We start from the raw sequence: 13,247 nt of genomic DNA, 5'->3' as shown, positions 1-13,247 counted from the left end.
TGTCCCCTGAGAAGCTTTTGTTGGTGGGTGGGGCCTGCAGTCTGACCAGGTGCCTGCTCCCAGCCACTGCTGGGTCACAGTCAGACTGGTGTGTGGTTATCGTCCCCTCTCCCTGGAGCAGGACTCACTTTGGAGTGGTGCTGGCCCTTGTCTGGGCTGCATGCACACTGCCAGGCTTGTGGCACCGCTTGGATGGGATCTTGCCAAGAGCGATAGGAGGGGGTGGATCTGCTTCGCTGTGGCCTCTTGTCTGTGCTGGGCTGCAGAGAGTCTGTTCTGCCAGTTTTCGGGCTGCTTTCTGTGTTATTTATGCTGATGTGGGTGCTCTCTAGGCCGCCATGCGGCAAGAGGTGAGCCCAGGGACGTCCTACTCTGCCATCTTCCCAGCAGCCTCTGAACAGCTAGTAGTTTCTGTCAGGACAGAAAGGGGTTACATAGCAATTATTTTGTTTCCTATCACACAGATGGAGATAAAGGGATTTTCTGGTTTTAGTATCAGAGAAGCCTGGTTCTTCCCTCTAGTGAAACATTCTTTCCGCTCTGTAATTTCTGAGGCAGACAAGCTGCTTTCTTAAGCTTTCTTAATCTCTTAATGTTTAAAGTTATCTTAACTTTTTGTGATGTTATTTTTGAATTATTTAATTCCTGGATGTAATTCCCTAGCCTACATCAATCTCAGATGCATGATAAAAAAAAAGTTTTTAAACTTTACCTTGATGAGAAAACATGAGAGAGCACCCATAACTTTTCATTTTACGTTTATGAAAAATCTTATGGATTGGCATATTTTCACGTACTCTTTTACCTGGCTAGCATACGCTTCTTCCTATAACAGATAAGGCTGTGTCTTTTGCTTTCTTCACACATCCTCTGCCAAAGATGTGGCTATCCAGTGGAGAGCAAATTAATCATAATATAGTTCCTAAAACCTTTAATGAAACGCATTTGTTTACATCTAACTCCCTCTGAACATCTCATTCAGCCAAGAAATTAATAGAATTCTTTCCATTCTCTTGCTCCCCTTGTTTTTTATCTAACTACATTAATTTCATTCTAATAGATGATAGAGACCTCACTCTTTCTGGGGGGAGGGTGCAAGAATAATCTTATATACTTATTAGGAAGATGATTTCTCTGTAGAGAAATCTGAAATCTGTTCTAAAAAACCTCACATGGATGGTCTTGAATATGAATTAGAGGGGGATGAGATTGTAGACACTCTTGAACTATATCTTGGGGAAATGCTATTTTGCAGTATTAAAAAAACTATGAGTGAATCACAAAATGATAGTAATTTTCTAGAGGTAGTATTTTCTCTGAAAAACAATTTTACTGGTATTTGGACTTTCTCTGGAAACCAGTAGCTTTGACTATAAATATGTCTTTTGTACCCAGCAGTAAATGTGTAATATATCATTTGGGTTTAGTTGCTTTTTTTCTCCTTTAGGGTATGATATTGAAACATTAAGTGGCTAAAAGAATAAAGAAAAAAAAAAGATGGAAAAGTTTCAATCTGAGAAAAAGGAAATAGAAAATAATTAAAAGTGTTATCTCATCATAGTTTCCTATACCAAAAGTAAGAGCAGTTACTTTCTCTAATGTGAATAATAGTAATGTAAAATAAACTACCCTAGGTGAAGTGCATCTTACTTTGAGATAATACTCATACTGCATTTGTTGTAATGTTCTGTCTGTGGGATGTTTTGTTGCACAGCTATTGTAGTTTTGTTCTATCTCACTCCCAAACAGAGTTCTGGATTTTCCACAAACGTACAAGACCAGAAGATTGCAAATATGTTTGAATTATCTGTGCCTTTCCGCCAACAGCATTATTTGGCAGGACTTGTGTTAACAGAGCTGGCTGTCATTTTAGACCCTGATGCTGAAGGGTGAGTAGACTTATTTTGCCTTGGGAATAGCAATTTGATTTTGGATAATGGGACAGAAGTATCGCACTTATATTCCTAAGAATCAAAAGAGTACTCTTTACTACTCTTCATACTGTATGAAGAATACTTCTGTATTCACTAAGTTCCATACCCATGTTATCTGCATTTCACTGATTTTAAGAAAGCCATTTTTTCATACTTCATCATCTCTGAACTTGAGGTTTGTTTTGAAATCAGTGGTGTATCATGGTTTATTTGATAGCATTTGTTTTTCCTTCATTGTTACAAAAAATATTTGTGAATATAAGTAGGTAGACTCCTAGATTTGTTGATACACAATAGGCACATTTCAGTTGAGGAAAATGGACTAGTTTTCTATTCCTTGTAAGGGAAATTTATTGTTTGCCATTATACTGTGTAGCATTTTATTTCAAAATATGCCCTTTATAAACAAATATTCTTAGGTTTTAAGAACTTCCAAAGTTGTATACACTTGTACAGGATTTTTAGAAATTGGTATAGTAAGGAAAGGGCATATTCTCTGATGATTTGAATTTATAGAAATAGCTTTAGTGTTGTGGTCTAGCATCCCTAGAGAGTACTTCTATCTTAATAATTGTTTTAAAAAATCCGTGTAATCATAATTCCTTTAGGTAATGGTCACTTTTAAAAAAAATCCTCATAATAGGATCTTTAGGAGTTTTTTAAAGTTTTTATTTAAATTCCAGTTAGTTAACATGCAGTATAATATTAGTCTCAGGTGTACAATATAGTGATGCAGCCGGTGCTCATCACTGCAAGTGCACTCCTTAACCCCCATCACCTATTTCACCCATCCCCCCGCCCCCCTCCCCTCTGGTCACCAGCAGTTTGTTCTCCATAGTTAAGAGTCTGGGTTTTTTTGCTTATCTCTTTTTTTCTTTGTTTTGTTTCATAAATTCCACATAAGTCATAGGGTATTTGTCTTTTTCTGACTGACTTATTTTGCTTAGCTTTATACCCTCTGGATCCATCCATGCTATTGCAAATGGCAAGATTTCATTCTTTTTTATTGCTAATATTCCTGTGTGTGTGTGTGTACAGCATCTTCTTTATTCATCTGTTGATGGACACTTGGGTTGCTTTCATATTTTGGCTATTATAAATAATGCTACAATAAACATAAGGGTGCATATAACTTTTTGAATTAGTGTTTTTGTATTTTTGGGTAAAATCCAGACTTTTAAGATTTATTTATTAGAAAGTGCACGTGTGTGCGCAGGAGGTGGGGGCAGAGGGGGAGGGCGGGAAAGAGGAAAAGAATCCCAAGCAGACTGTGCTCAGCATAGAGCCCAACGTGGGGCTCGATCTCATGGCTCCAAGACCATGACCTGAGCCAAAACCAAGAGTAGGATGCTTAACCGACTGAGCCACCCAGGTGCCCCTAAAATCTAGACTTTTAATAATGGTCCTCAAAGCCCTATTTAGCTGGCTCTTAGGTAGTTTTACCACTGTCTTCCCTCCCCACATATTAAAATCTAGTCATCCCAGTCTTTTTTTTCTGCTTCTTTAATATGCCAAATTCATTCCTACCTTATGTATGGTATTTGCACTTGGATTTTTTTTTCTCTGCCTAACAGTGCTCATGTTACCCTAAGACTGTCATGTACCTTTTTGCTCCTTGTGATTCTTCAAGTCTCCACTCAAATAGCATGTTCTCAGCGAGGCTTTCACTGGCCACCCAGTCAAAATGATAGCCACGCTGCCCTGCCACAGTCATTCTTAAACATATACTTTTTCTTTTATTTTCCACAAAGCATTTCTCTGAAATTTGCTGCTTAATTTCTGTCTCCTCCCATTAAAACGTGATTTCATGAGAGCACACACTTTTATCTTTTTTGTTTGCTGTTGTACTTCCAATGCCTTAGAATTGTGTCTGGCACAAGATGGATGAATACACATTCATAAATAGATGTTAATTCAGTAATATATGAGTAATTGACTTTGGGAGACTCACATCTCATCTCTAAATTTTATATTCTTTAGTGATATACAGATAAAATACAACATACATTGTCTTAGATAGGTACTTGAGAAGAATGCTTTTCTTTTTACTTCATCTGCTTGCTAATAATAATTCCTTGAGTGGCAATAATATGTTTTAATATTGATCAAAGATTTGCTCTTCAGAAACTTTGATTATAGTTAGAAAATTAAGACTATGAAACAATATGATTAAATGCTAATTTTGTAGCACATAATTCTATAGAAAATTAGTACCTCTACTGCATTTGTGACACTGAATTATTATTTTTGCGTCTGTGTTTCTCTCTTACAATAGCAAACTCTTTAAGAACAGGGACAGTGTCTTATCCCTAATACTTAAAATAGGATATTGCACGTCCTGCATAAACATATATTTAATAACATGTGATTGAGTAATGTAGACCTGTGAAAAGGCTTATAAAGATGATTGGGTAGGGCTTATTGGTAGGTTAAGGTCGGGCTGGTAGCTACACAGCTGTGAGGAATACACACCCGGGTTTGGGAGTCATCACTGGTAATGCAAAAATTCAGAAGGGAGAACATAAAAACCAAATGACCAGAATCTGAGACTTGGGTGAAATGAGAGAGAGAATATGAGGAAAGGGTGGGAACTATTTGGAGAAAGAATTGAGAAAAGATAAGATGACAGCGTCGAGTAGAGAACTGGAGAATAAAATCTGAGATATGTCAGTTAGATGTGGTTCTTGATAGTGTTTAAAAATACACTTTCTGAATAAAAATCTCAAAGGAAGAAGAAAGAATCTCCAGCTAGATTGCATATATAGCCATGTAAAGCGGCAGATAAGATGAAGGGCTCTGGTTTCCAATCCCAGCTTTGAAATTGGCTATGTGATCTTAAAAAAAATAAGAGCTAGTATTTACTGAGGAAGGCAATGTACAAGGCAGTGTGCTAATAAGTATGTTACATAAATTATGCAACTTAATTCTCACAGCCACCTTATGAGGTAGGTATTTACCCTCTTACTGTAGGTAGAGAAACCGAGAAGGTAAGTAACTCTAAGAAATTATTTAGTTATTAAATAATGAAGCTAGTACAGTGCCATGTTGTAAGCATTCAAAAACTGTTAGTTCCAAAGAAAGGGAGTAGATACTAGGAAGTAAGTGGAAACAGTTGCTATGGACTATACATTTAGGAAGTTTATTACTGGAGAAATTATGGTAATAGTTTATTACTCGGAGAGAGTATATAACGTAGAAGAGACTAGTTTCAAGTGAACATGTATTTTCAATATAGGAAAGGCTTATTGGAAAGAAAAGGGAAAATTTTAGTGAGGGGGGCATTGAAGCTGTTGAAGACGCGTGGGGTTCATTAAACATAATGGAGAAATTACTTTTTGAGAGAAGTACAACTTTTTCTGAGACAAAAGGAATGAGAGAGAGATAAATGTGGGGATGTGTTAAAGTTCTGGCTAGAGCAAATTCAGAATGGCTTTTCTTTCCTAAAAATCAGAAGTCGGAGGTAAGATCTTTTTCTGAGGTGGATGGTGAGAGGCTGAAGGGGCGAATGAGGTGTGGAATTGCTGCCAGGTGTAGCCCTAAGGGCCTGTCGACGTTGGCCAAGTGTTTAATTAGAATAGTTGGCAGAGTCAAAGCACCTTCAATCCGAGAAGAGGCAAAAAAAGAAAAGTGATTAGTGTTTTAGCCCAGTTGAAACTCAGGGGATTGAGCCTACAGAAGATGTATGGCCCAAACAAGGTAGATGAGCAAGGAAGTTGAGTTTAAATCCGAGAAGTCAAAGACAACCCCCCCAGCCTATGGACTGCATAATCCATTAAGTAGAGGATTTTTCTTTTAGAAAAAGGACATAAAAATTTATTTTTGGCAGGGCGCCTGGGTGGCTCAGTTGGTTAAGCGACTGCCTTCGGCTCAGGTCGTGATCCTGGAGTCCCTGGATCGAGTCCCGCATCGGGCTCCCTGCTCAGCAGGGAGTCTGCTTCTCCCTCTGACCCTCCCCCCTCTCATGTGCTCTCTCTCAAATAAATAAATAAAAAATCTTTAAAAAAAAAAATTTATTTTTGGCAAATGTGAGAAGATCAATATGAAATAAAATTTGAAGCTACTTAAGATTTTTTTTTTTGCTTTAAAATATAACCACAACTGGTCTTAAGTTATTTAATATGAATATGTACTAATAAGGAGTTAATATAAAAATAATTGAGATTTACTTCTAGGTGAATTTGTTTAGCATTTCTTTTTCCCCTCCATCTTTACTTTATACAGAGAGACATTTGTTAATTTCTTAATGAGAAGTGTTTCATAGGAATACATGCAAATATGTGGCAAAGTTTAAGTTAAACAAAATTGATTCAGTACTGTGACTTACTGTTTGCTTTAAAGATATTAACTAATCTCTGTGACCTTAGTGCTGCTGCTGCTTCTTCATCTTCTTTTTAAATAGACTGTTTGGATTGCACAAGAAAGTCATCAATATGGTACACAATTTACTATCCAGTCACGACTCAGACCCACGGTACTCTGACCCCCAGACAAAGGCGAGGGTGGCCATGTTGTATCTACCTCTGATTGGCATTATCATGGAAACTGTTCCTCAGCTCTATGACTTTACAGGTACTTCGTATATTTAAAACATCTTAAAGGAAATCTCAGTGTTGCAAAGTATTAGAAATATTTCAAGGCTGAAGATCTTATTTTAGGAAAAGAAATACAAGGAAATGTACACTGGCATAAATAAACTGTAAATATTTAACCATATTACTGAATGACTTTTGACTACATCAGAGAATTCACTGCAAGCTTTCCTCAAGTAGTTCTTACGATGAATTTTAAAATAATGATTTATAGCACTTCTGTACCTGCCTATTAGAAAATAGGTTTTTTGGTATGAGACTGTACTGTTCATCCGAAAAAAATGTATATAAGAAAACACGGCAGATGTCTCCCACCTTCAGTCTCATTTATATTCATATATATATAATTGAAATTAATATTCACCTGAATAACAAAAATTAGGTTTATTGTTAACACTGGGCTAATAAGTTGAAGTTATGTTGCTTTTTAAAAACTAGAACTCACAAAGTTTTATTGCTCTTGCTTTCCATATTTAGAATTTCTGGAATTCCTTCATTTGTCCTAAACAAAACCCTACAGTTTACATTTAAGAAAACAAAACGGGGCGCCTGGGTGGCTCAGTCGTTAAGCATCTGCCTTTGGCTCAGGTCATGATCCCGGGGTCCTGGGATCGAGCCCCGCATCGGGCTCCCTGCTCTGCAGGAAACCTGCTTCTCCCTCTCCCATTCCCCCTGCTTATGTTCCCTCTCTTGCTGTGTCTCTCTCTGTCAAATAAATAAACAAAATCTTTAAAAAAAAACAAAACATTTACTGAGTACCTATTACATATTAAGAACCTGAACAGAGCTGGTGATACAAAGATAACTAACTCTTTGTCTTTAAGGGACTGGTAGTTGAGTAGTTCAACCAGTATTTTGATCGCCAAAGTGGGCTTCCTAATCTGAAGGCAGAAATGTTTATATTATTATATCTTCTTTGACTAGCAACTTCTCTACAAAACTACAAATTGTTACTGTAGGAATGAGTTAATGTTTAAAATACTGTTTAAAATAAGAAAATCTAATGGTAAATATTACATCTTAACAGGTTTTTCTTTTAAAGAGTAATGGAGAGTAGGAAATTGCATGCTCAATAACTGTTAATTAACCTAAATGGAATTTTGGTTATTTATTTTGGGATTATTTGTTTTTCCAGAAACTCACAATCAACGAGGAAGACCAATTTGTATAGCCCCTGATGACTATGAAAGTGAGAGCGGAAGCATGATAAGCCAGACCGTTGCCATGGCAATTGCAGGAACATCAGTTCCTCAGCTAACAAGGCCTGGCAGCTTCCTCCTTACATCATCGGTAAGAACAACCCTCCTGCAGAAGTTTTTTCTAGAAAGACAGATATTTACAAGGATGTACCCTTAAATAACAGATTGTTGTATTAGCTGATGCAAGAGTACTCTTGAGTTTCATTTACTTTGTGGAAATATTAAGGTTCTGAGAATATTGCTTATCTTGTACTGAGTTGTTTTAAAAATTATTAATACCTCAAGGTTTATGGTTGCTCTGTATTCCACCATTCAGAATTTTGGAAGTTACCTTATTGTATATAGCCTATTTTCTTTATTTTCAAAATACATTTTGTTCTTCAACCCTAAGAAATATTTTCAGTTGTTTAGCAATTGAGAATATTTTTTTTAATCTCTGAAGATTTATACTGTTTCATGTTTAATAAAATTGATAGGTACTCTGCCCCTGTAATTTTTGCCCCCTTAAAGAGGGAAGGATATGGGAGCAGAGAGGAAACAAACTGCCAGTAGGGCAAGATCAAGTTCTAAAAGACTTTCAAAATGCAATAGTACTTATGGAAGCTGTCCTGACAACTTCAAGTTTTATTGAGATAGTTTACATATCAAAACATTCACCCATTTTAAGTGTACAGTGTCATGGTTTTTAATGTATTTACAGAGCTGTATGGCCACCACCCCAGTCTAAGTTTAGAATATTTCCATCATCCCAAGAAGAATGCTTAGGCCTATTAAGAGCCACTCCCTATTTCCCCCCAGCCCTAGGCAGCAACTCACCTACTTTCACTGTGTATCTGTATAGATTTGCCTATTCTGGACATTTCATATAAATGGAATTATACACTGTGATCTTTTGTGTCTGGCTTCTTTGACTACACGTAAAGTTTTTGAGTTTCAGCCATGTTGTAATGTGCATCAGCACATCTTTTTTTTTTTTTTCTTAATTGCCAAGTAATACTCTTGGCAGATTTTTATCCATTTGTCAGGCTATGAACCTTTGGATCCTTTCCAGTTTTTGGGCTGTTAAGAATAATGCTGCTATCAACATTTGTGTGCACATATGTTTTTATTTTCTTAAGTAGATATCTAAAAGTGGATTTGCTGGGTCATATGGTATCTCTGTGTTTAACATTTTCAGACACTTCTAAATTCTTTTAAAAGTGGCTTCCCCATTTTACATTCAGCAATAAATGAAAATTCCTGTTTCTCAAATCCTCTCAAATCCTCACCAACACTTATTACTATCTCTTTTTTTATTGTAACCACCTTGGTATAGAGTAGTATCTCATTGTGGTTTTGATTTGCATTTCCCTAATGTCTACTAATGTTGAGCATCTGTTCATTTGTTTACTGACACATCTTTTTTGTGTGTCTTATTTAGAGAAAAGTTCATCCATCTTCCTTGCCATTTTAGTATTGTGTTACTCATTTTCTTGTTACAGGTTGAAAGAGTTCTTCATATATTCTGAGTACAAATCCCTTATTAGATAGGTGATTTGCAAGTATCTTCTCCCATTCTGTATATTATCTTTTTGCTTTCTTGATGGTGTCTTTTGAAGTGCACAAGTTTTTAATTTTGCTGAATTCCAGTTTATCAATTTTCTTTTATCACTTGTACTTTATATATTTTATATGTATAATATCAAAAGTACATGCACAATTAAGGTATCATAATAGAAGAAACAATAGTGTACCCACCACCCAACTTCAGAAATAGAACATTGCAAATTCCTTGAAAGTTCCCAGTCTGCCCTCAGTTCAGTCCCTGTCTCCGCCCAGAATGACCACTGTGGTCAATTTTGTTGACCTTCCTTTTCATTTTTTAAAACTTCTCTTATGTGAAATATACTACATATTAAAAAGTACATGAAACATAAATGTACAAATTTATAAAATATTGTAAAATGAACACCTTTGTAACCACCACTCAGGACAAAATATAGACTGTTGGCTGCCTTTCAGAAATCTCTAGCATGCTCTTACCCACCACAGCTATCCACCAAGCTGCCCTCTATCCTGACTAATGAAGTAATTGCTTAATTTTGCTTATAGTTTTATCATTCAACTTTGCACCCCTAAACATTGTAATTTAGTTTTGTTATATTTTTAATTTTCATCCATGTTATAAAATGTAGCTATAATTTACTGATTTTCATTTCTGTATGTCTTTAAATTGTCTGTCTGTAGATTAATTTATTTACCTCTTCTTGTCTTAGATGCATAAATGGCTTCTGGTCTTTGGTTATTTCAAATAGTAATCCTATAGATTTCTTTACGTGTATGGTGTGTGTGTATGTGTGTGTGTATATACACTTTTATTTAGGTTATTTCCTAGGAGTAGAATTTGCTGGGTTATAGAATATGTATGTATCTTTATACCAGATATACCTGGGTATTTTTCCAAAGGGTTTGTCTCAATTGAGACATATGAGAGTTCCCATTCTTTCACATGTTCATCAGCATTTAGATTTTTCAGACTTGAAAATTTTTGTCAATCTGGTAATTTATAGTTGTATCTCATTTCAGTTTTCGTTTTCCTGATGCCTTATGAGGGTATGCACTTCTTCATATACATGTTGGCCATTTGAATTTTCTCTTTTGAGGTTCTAGAGTTTTTCCCATTTGCCATTTGGTTGTCTGCCTTTCCATGATTGTATATTAATGGATTTTGTGTGCTGTAATTTAAGATTTGTGTATTTGTGCTTGTAGGTAAAATTGTTTGTAATATTTTTCTCATAATGTTCTTTACAGGTTTTGGAATCAGGGTTAGGTCAGCCAATTTAAATTTAAAAGGGAATTTACCCTTTTATTCTGTTCTCCGCGAGGACTTGTTTAAAATTGGAGTTAATTCTTCCTGGAATATTTGGAGAACCTGTGGGTGATGCCATCTGTACTTGTAGTTTTCTTTTTTGAAAGTTTAAAAATTACTGATTTAATTTCTTTAATGACTGTAAGACTGTTCGAGTTTTCTATTTCCTTTTACACTGATTTTTGTAAATTTTACTCTAGTAGAAATTAAAATTTATTGGCATATGAAGTTCAGGTATCTTCTATAATCTTTTAAAAGTCTGTGCCATCTGTAGTAGAGATAAGTGGTTTCATTTCTGTGACTGGCTTTTTGTACCCTTTGTCTTACATCAGTCTCAACAGAAATTTGTGTATATCTTTAGTCTTTAAAAAACCAGTTTGGGGGGCGCCTGGGTGGCTCAGATGGTTAAGCGTCTGCCTTCGGCTCAGGTCATGATCTCAGGGTCCTGGGATCGAGTCCCGCATCGGGCTCCCTGCTCCTTGGGAGCCTGCTTCTCCCTCTGCCTCTCTCTCTCTCTCTCTCTCTGTCTGTCATGAATAAATAAATTAAAAAATCTTTAAAAAAAAAAAAAACCAGTTTGGGGGCATGTTGATCCTCACTTTTGAATATTTATCTTCTTTATTTACTGTCTTCTATTTTCTTCGGATTTATATTGTTCTTTTTCTAACTTCTTGAGATGGCTGCTTAACTCACTAATTTTTATCATTTCTTCTTTGGTACGTATTATAAGCCTGTACATTTTCCTTTAATCATTGTTTTAGTTACATGCCACAGTTTATATGTAGCATTTTTATTATTCAGTTCAAAAACATATCTAAATTGCATTATGATTTTTTCTGGAATTTTAGGCTGTAAGTTAAGTTTTTGTTTTAAAATATCTAGTCATACATGAACAGACATTTCTCCAAAGAAGACCTACAAATGGCCAACAGACACATGAAAAAATGCTCAACATCACTTGGCATCAGAGAAATACAAATCAAAACCACAATAAGATACCACCTCACACTGGTCAGAATGGCTAAAATTAACAAGTTAGGAAACAAATTGATGTTGGTGAGGATGCAGAGAAAGGGGAACCCTCTTACACTGTTGGTGGTAATGCAAGCTGGTGCAGCCACTCTGGAAAACATGGAGGTTCCTCAAAAAGTTAAAAATAGAGCTACCTACGACCCACCAATTGCACTACTAGGTATTTATCCAGAGGATACAAACATAGTGATTTGAAAGGGCCCATGCACCCCAATGTTTATAGCAGCAGTGTCCACAATAGCCAAACTATGGAAAGAGCCCAGATGTCCGTCAACAGATGAATGGATAAAGAAGTTGTACACACACACACACACACACACACACACACACACACACACACACACTGGAGTATTACTCAATCATGAAAAAGAATGAAATCTTGCCCTTTGCAATGAATGGATGGAACTAGAGAGTTTTATGCTAAGCAAAATGAGTCAGAGAAAAACAAATACATGATTTCAGTCATGTGGAATTTAAGAAACAAAAACAGATGAACATAGGGGAAGGGAGGGGAAAAATAAAATAAGATGAAAACGGAGAGGGAGGAAAACCATAAGAAACTCTTAACAATAGGAAAAAACTGAGGGTTACTGGAGGGGAGGTAGGTGGGAGGATGGGGTAATTAGGTGATGTCCATTAAGGAGGACACTTGATAAAATGAGCACTGGGTGTTGTATGCAACTGATGAATCACTAAATTCTACCCCTGAAACTAATAATGCAGTATATGTTAACTAAATTGAATTTAAATTAAAAATTTTTAAAAAGTTCTAGTCATAGGGTGGGGCACCTGGGTGGCTCAGTCAGATAAGCATCCAACTTTTGGGGCACCTGGGTGGCTCAGATGGTTAAGCGTCTGCCTTCGGCTCAGGTCATGATCCCAGGGTCCTGGGATCGAGTCCCACATCGGGCTCCCTGCTCCTTGGGAGCCTGCTTCTCCCTCTGCCTCTCTCTCTCTGTCTCTCATGAATAAATAAATAAATAAAGCATCCAACTTTTGATTTTAGCTCAGGTCATGATCTCAGGGTTGTGAGATCGAACCCCGCATTAGACTCCGTGGTGGCAGAATATAGATCCTGCTTAAGATTTGATCTCTCCCTCTGCAGCCCCATATTTATTTATTTATTTGTGTGTGTGTGTGTGTGTGTGTGTGTATGTAGTCATAGGAAAATTTTTCATAATCCCCATGTTTCTGATTTTGGCCTGATTTTATAATCAGAGAACTTTGTGTAATTTCAGTTATATTTGTAGTAACTGGTTTTATGGTCTCGTATATAGTCAGTTTTTGCAAACAGCTTGTGTATTTGAAAATGCATATTCTTCATTGTCCTATATTTGTCCATTATACCTATTATTTCAAATTTATTAATCTTATTGTTTAAACCTTTTTTTCTTTTTACTGAATTCTGTCTGCTTCTTCTAATACCCCACTACAATCATGGTTTTTTTTAATAACTTGTCATTTTGTCAGGTTTAGTTTCCTTTGAGGTCTTATTATGAACTGTCTAATTTTAAATTACATTTTTGATGGATTTCATCTTTTATCAACATGAACTATAGTACTCTTTTTTTTTTTGCCTTCAAGTCTACTTTTGTATGTTAGTATAGTTATGTTAGGTTTCTTCTGAGATATGAGTTTTTCCACC

At 36.1% G+C, this 13,247-nt stretch overlaps 1 protein-coding gene across 1 annotated transcript in view; it reads left to right on the top strand.

The window, feature by feature from the left end:
* DOCK7 (dedicator of cytokinesis 7) overlaps positions 1–13,247 on the top strand; it is a 217,678-nt gene that overhangs the window by 156,485 nt on the left and 47,946 nt on the right. The window contains exons 28-30 of the mRNA XM_044914530.1: positions 1,750–1,889; positions 6,334–6,503; positions 7,659–7,813. Coding sequence (XP_044770465.1) covers positions 1,750–1,889; positions 6,334–6,503; positions 7,659–7,813 — 465 coding nt within the window. The remainder of the gene's footprint in view (positions 1–1,749; positions 1,890–6,333; positions 6,504–7,658; positions 7,814–13,247) is intronic.

This window comes from Neomonachus schauinslandi, chromosome 4 (genome assembly GCF_002201575.2).
Source record: "Neomonachus schauinslandi chromosome 4, ASM220157v2, whole genome shotgun sequence".
NCBI classification, from domain to species: domain Eukaryota; kingdom Metazoa; phylum Chordata; class Mammalia; order Carnivora; family Phocidae; genus Neomonachus; species Neomonachus schauinslandi.
Note: the sequence above shows the minus strand (reverse complement) of the source record. Positions and strands in the feature narration are given on the sequence as shown.